The sequence below is a fragment of the Mercenaria mercenaria genome, chromosome 10, assembly GCF_021730395.1.
Source record: "Mercenaria mercenaria strain notata chromosome 10, MADL_Memer_1, whole genome shotgun sequence".
NCBI classification, from domain to species: Eukaryota; Metazoa; Mollusca; class Bivalvia; order Venerida; family Veneridae; genus Mercenaria; species Mercenaria mercenaria.
The window spans coordinates 22,057,023-22,063,456 of NC_069370.1; the positions used below are offsets into that span (position 1 = coordinate 22,057,023).

The 6,434-nt window shown below is 36.1% G+C and overlaps 1 protein-coding gene across 1 annotated transcript in view; it reads left to right on the forward strand.

The window, feature by feature from the left end:
• Nucleotides 1–5,126, forward strand: part of LOC123559672 (uncharacterized) — a 69,685-nt gene extending 64,559 nt beyond the window's left edge. The window contains exons 3-6 of the mRNA XM_053552490.1: nucleotides 1,370–1,675; nucleotides 2,581–2,883; nucleotides 4,314–4,589; nucleotides 4,927–5,126. Of these exons, the coding sequence (XP_053408465.1) occupies nucleotides 1,370–1,675; nucleotides 2,581–2,883; nucleotides 4,314–4,589; nucleotides 4,927–5,111 (1,070 nt within the window). The 3' untranslated portion in view covers nucleotides 5,112–5,126. The remainder of the gene's footprint in view (nucleotides 1–1,369; nucleotides 1,676–2,580; nucleotides 2,884–4,313; nucleotides 4,590–4,926) is intronic.
• Nucleotides 5,127–6,434: the final 1,308 nt, after the last annotated feature.

Below are 6,434 nucleotides of genomic sequence, written 5' to 3' on the forward strand. Positions count from 1 at the left end.
GTGAAATCCGGGATGGGGCACTAAAAGTATAACGACATTTTTTCAAGTCACATTTGAACTTGAAGGATATAGATCTACAAGATTTTCTGGAAGAGTCGGCTGAATCATTACTCAACGAAATAGTTTAACTTGGCTGTCAAGAATGTATTCGATTCGAGCAAGATGATTTTTTAACACGAACTTCCTACGACTACTTCTCTCATAAAGCTACGGTGGCACAAAGATGACATCCGCAACACTGTATTTAAATTGTGGCCACAACTTAGCAAATTGTGGCCACAACTTAGTAAATCGTGGCCTCAACTTAGTAACTTGTGGCCACAAGTTACTAAATTGTGGCCACAACTTATTAAATTGTGGCCACAGCTTAGTAAATCGTGGCCTCAATTTGAATACAGTGTTGCGGATGATGTCATCTCTGTGCCACCGTATAAAGCACCATCACCTTTACAGGTAAAATATGCACGACCTATATTGTCAGTAAATACGATATTTTTGCGCAAGTGCGCTGCATATCGGACAATAATGCACCTTCGGCGGCGCATCGTCAAATTTGCTTACAGCTGTTACCGCTTGCTGCGCGATTGAGTTGCGCACAAAATATTGTGATGAATTCCTTTAAGTTGAAGTATCTTCATAGTACCGTGGGTTCGAAACTTTACATGTCGTGTCGTTCGAGTAGCGCGGAAGATAGGTAACGCCAGAAATGTCTCAATATCAAAAGAAAATATTAAAGCATACGGATATTTGAAGCACATTCTAAATGCAGGTAAAATGCGACAGCGTATATACCTGAATCTAGAGGCATCCTACATGTATTTATCTTTAAAATATGTCATGAACTTAACAATAATAGAATATGACACCTGAAAATTGCGTTTGCGTGTGTTAACAAATGTTGCCTGGTTACAGTCCTCATACATTTTGTATTTTCAAACGTATGTATTGTATTAACAGAAACTTATATCACAATGCACTAATTTCTGCAATAAAGGCAAAAGTTACTACATAGGTGTTTTCTTTCTTGCTAACCATTAGAAATTTTGAGAAAACCCCTACTGTAAGTACACAGTCCGCTGTCCTCAGTCCGCGTCGAAGTAAATTAAAAATCTCATTACTTACCTCCTTTAGATGGACGGAACTGCGCATTAAATATAGAAAAATGCAACAAATAACGTTTTGAATTTTAGTGAACTCGTAATTGCTATGACAGTCAAGTTGAAGAATGTATCTAAATTGACGTGAATAAATAAGGTAATTTACTTATAAGTCACTCTATACGTAATTAATGTACTTTTCTTTAGATATACATTGATAATGACCACACAAATATCATTTATTTGAATATTTTCTCACATTGTCCTCTCAGAATCACCAAAATTCCAGTCATTTACGGTACCACAGACTCTCAAGGAAGGAAGTATCGGTACTATTACATGCATACTGGATGGCGGAAGACCTGCCCCGAATGTAACTTTAAACATTTCCGGTAAGGGTGTGACGTCTGCACTAAAAACAGAAAGTTTCAATGCTACCACCTCTTTATACACGAGTGTTGTTTCCCTGACAACATTCGAACGAACTTGGAATAGTGAAAACGTTACATGTTGTCGTTTCAATGAATGGTACAACATAACCAGCGATTGTTCCCCACCGCAAGAGATCAATTTTTTGTGTAAGTATCGATAAAATAATTTCGATTCATTTTCGACTTGTCAGTGTTTCTTTGAAAGGTTGTGGTTTTAATTGACCTTACTTTATTTCTTATCATTTTGTTAATATATTGCTGTTTTGGATTTTGATTTCTTTTTCTTTTTTAATAAATTTGTCTATTTTAGTAAAATCATACGTCTAACATATAAGCATTAAAACAAAATACCGAAATTGAATTGTCTAAATAATCTAAAGAAATAGAATATCACAAATAGTATATTTATCACTGATAAAGGTATTGTTTGAAGTTCACATGATCAGAAATTATATCACGATAGCGCAGCCCGGTTGATATACTAATACACATTTAAACGGCAAACATTGCTTTAATTCAAGAGCAAGCCACTCACTGTTTGAAATTTATATAATGTCGATTCTAACACATTATGAAAGATTATCATAAATATCCCAGATCTTGGCTATTTTGTGTTTGTTTTTTTTTCCAGCGCACTTCTACGACCATTGACCCTATGTCCTAATAATTGTTCAAATAGTGAATTTTTGCATAAAAAAAAAAACACAATTTCCAGTCTTCTTTGTTTACGAGGAAAGTTAATCGGATCTTGTGAAAAGAATATTGGTATTATTTAATAAATATGTGTTCGAATTAGAATTAGAATTTTGTGAACAATAATCACACCATGACTGTTTTGCAAGTGATGCAGAAAACAAGCATGTATCATGAAAAAAAGTTAAAAACGATGTTATACTACTAATTATTCAAAATCAAACGCACATTTTGAAATAAGAGTCACATTTTCACATGTTTGTTAAAACAAGGATAAACAATTCCAGATCGCTAGAAAATCAATTCATATACCTTAAAACATATTGGATTTCAGTCAGTCAAATTTCTTTCTTTTTCAGTTCCACCTTCAACTATCAAACTGGAGGTCAAAGTTGAGCAAAAACTTCCACTTGAAATATACGCTGTTTGTACCATCTACAATTCAAACCCAGCATGTGGGGTAAACATAAGTGCACCAAACGGAGTCATTGTTTCAGAACGGTACACCAATAACTTGAGCCAACCTCATGGCGCCTGGAATTCAGAATATGCAGTAAATTTGAATGTCAGTAAAGACGACAAAGGTGAAAAGATAGAATGTACAGCTGACTGTCAAAATTTTAATGTCAACTTGAAGGACGCACGCTCGATTGTTCTGCCTCGTAAGTGGGATGCTTGTTTATTTTGTGTATATCGGAGAATTATATGTTTTGTTGATATAGCTTATGAAAATGTCATTTCACATATGAAATGTCTATTCGGCCTTTCGTAGTAACCAAAAAATCAAATATCTAGAATATGCAGGCTTACCATGTGACAATCGTTTATATTAAACTGTGGCGTTTATATTGACTTGTACAAATCTGTAAATGTCGAGGTTCTTCATTAACCTATCAGTTGAGTCCCTCATATTTTTGTTCAAGACATTATGTTGTTTTTCAAATACAACAGTCAATAACAGGAAAAGCGATTTTTTTGTTCAAGATCCATGTTGTAGGAATAATAGTATTTAGAAGTTTATTCGAAACTTTTCAGGGAAAATTTGTTCATGTTTGGCAGGTTGCATCCCCCGTGACCCGCCACCACCACCTACCACCCACGCCGCACTTCAAACTACCACCCCCGCGCTACCTTAACCTACCATCCCGTCCTCACTTCTATCTGGCACTTTTAAGCGCTCCTTGTTTTGGAAAGTATTATCTGGATAACGTGTTTCAGGGACAATGTCCGCAGTAGACTTCTTGCCCCGAGTAGACAAGGAAGGAAGTTGTGTTTCCGTCCTTAAATACAATTTATAGAAGCTGAAATTACAATAAAATTTGTACGAAGATCCTTTGGAAGCATAGAACGCCACAAAGCAAAATTCAAATTCGGTTTGATCGGGTCTGTTTATGATAGGTATTCAAATGTTCTACATCGTTACGCCCCCGTAGCACCTGTTTAGACGGATTTATATTACAGTAAAATTAAATATACCGTACTCCAAGATTCCAAAGGACCAGAAAATATAATTACAATATTCCAACAATTTACATACTCCATCAACCGCTAAATAGATATATAGACATGCATCGGACCTTTGTTTTACTTTTTGTTTCATTTAAACTGTTACCAAAGGTATCGAGCGTTTCACTTCGAGATAACCGAAATCTGACTTAAACAATGATAGTTTGTGCATGTGTTTTCGGGACGGGACTTGAAAATGTCTTCGAGAAATATGCACGAGTTCTTCAGTGGAAATATTGCGCGACCTTAGGAACGCAATATTCTTCCGCTGAAGAACGAGTGCATATTTCCCGATGCAAAGATAATAACCTTTTTATTACATACGCATCTACACGTATAAATATAATGTAATTATCATAATTTTGTTTAATAGCCTGAATAGGATTGACAATACTGAACTAAATACAATGTAGAAAAAAAAAATAGTGCAACAACACGCACTGAATTACGTCACGCACCCGATATGAAATTCAAGCGTCAGTGTATGGAAAAATATTGACGTTTCCGGTAGCAGTGTAACTTAACGGGGAATAGAAACGAGTATGTAATAATATTATTAATTGCCATTTCAATTTGTGAATTGTAGATGCACCTACAATCGAATTCAACATATCTGGTTCAGAAGTTACAATTTTACACGGAGAACAGACACACATAAAATGCTTAGCAGAAAGCATTCCTGCCTCCAACATTTCATGGGTAGAGCAAACAGATGACGGAAACATAACTATGAAACTGTGTCAATTGAAAACAGACTGCGTCATTGTTGTTGAAGCAAATCTTAACCAACAACGAAAGTTTATTTGCCAAACTCATTATTTAGAAACAAGCGACCAAAAGACCCTGACTGTTAACATTCTTGGTATCTTCTTTTTTATTACTTTCCAATATATCTTGATCTGTAGTAAAATTAATAGCTTTCCATATCCATTCAAAACAATCCTTAAGCATAATCTTAATCTAGAAGAATACAAATCTGGCCAAAATAGAATAAAACTATCCTAGTCTTGTGAAATTAAAAAAAAAGACTGACCTAGACTAACTGAAATAGAAATGACTAGCCTAGTACATTTGTACCGTTAAATTTAAATGACTGTCCAAGTCCTTTTAAGTGAATTATGACTATTTTTGTATGTAAACGTTAATTCGGTATATGGCTTCAACATTAACTATTTCTCACATTGTGTTTTCTAATTCAGAGAAAGATGAGAAACGTTACAAAGACTTGGACAATTCTGCCACTGGTGATAAATCGTATATTTGGATTATTATTGGCTCTTGTTTAGCTGTCCTCTTTGTTGTAGTCACCGTATGCCTTATTACAAGAAAAAAATTGAGGAACATTGAAGGTAATTATGTCTCCCCACCCCCACACACTGGGTGAGACATATTGCTTTTGCCATGTCCGTCCGTCCGTCAGTCCGTCCGTCACACTTCATTTCTGATCAGTAATTGCAGAACCATTTGACTTAGAACCTTCAAACTTCATAGAATGGCAAGGCTTATAGAGTAGACGACCCCTGTAGTTTCTGTGGTATCTCCATCAAAGGGCAGGGTCACAGGGGCCTGCATATGGAAAAGCATTTTCGATCAATAACTTGAGAACCTAACTCGATCGAGAATGTTGAAACTTCATAGAATGACAGGACATGCAGAGTAGATGAACCCTCTTGATTTTGGGTCCACTCTTTAAGAGGTAAAGGACTCAGAGGCCAGAACATGGAAATCCATTTCCGATCAGTAATTTGAAAACCACTTGATCAAGAAAGTTGAAACTTCCTAGAATGACTGGACATGTAGAGTACATGATTCCTATTGATTTTTGGGTCACTTGATGAAAGCACAAGGCCACAGGGACCAGAACATGGAAAACTGTTTCCGATCAATACCTTGAGAACCATTTGACCCAGAACCTTCAAACTTTATAGGATGATAGGATTTACAGAGTTAATAACCCTTGATCGTTTTTGGTATCATTTGAGCAAAGGTCAAGGAAACAGGGGCCTGAACATGGAAAACACTTTCCCATCAATAACTTGAAAGCCACTTGACCAAGAATGTTAAAACTTCATAGGAAGATTGGACATGCAGAGTAGATGATCCCTGTTGATTGTTGGGGTCACTCCATCAAAGGTCATGGTCAAATGGGCCAGAACAGTTTCCAACCCATGGTTTGAGAACCACTAAGCCCAGAATGTTGAAACTTCGCGGGATGCTTGGACATGCCAAGTAGATAATCCCTATTGCAGTCAACCATCAGTGTTTCTTTGACCTTCGCTCGTGTCCCCTATTGACTTTTTACCTATTACTACTATGCATTTGGGCAGACATGCGCTTTTCTACAAAGGCATCTTCTAGTTTTTGTTTTGTGTTTACAATACTATTATATGATATTATATGATGTGCGTTTTGTTTGTGAAAAAGTGTTGCTTTTGTCAGAATATTTACTACCATTTTAAGAACAAAGTTATTCAAATGTACAAGTATTTTACTTTCCTCTTATTAAGGACTTTAAAGTGGTAGATCCGTAATGACAATCGGCAATATCTATGTACGAAAGTTAGGAAATTCTGCATTCTCCGGAGGTAGTGTAGCTCAACGCGCTCAACTTTCCATAAAAACCGAAGAATGCCGAATTCGCCAATTTTGCCAATTCTCGTTACAGGACCACTACCTTAAGAATGTGTTGCAATACTGTTGACAAATA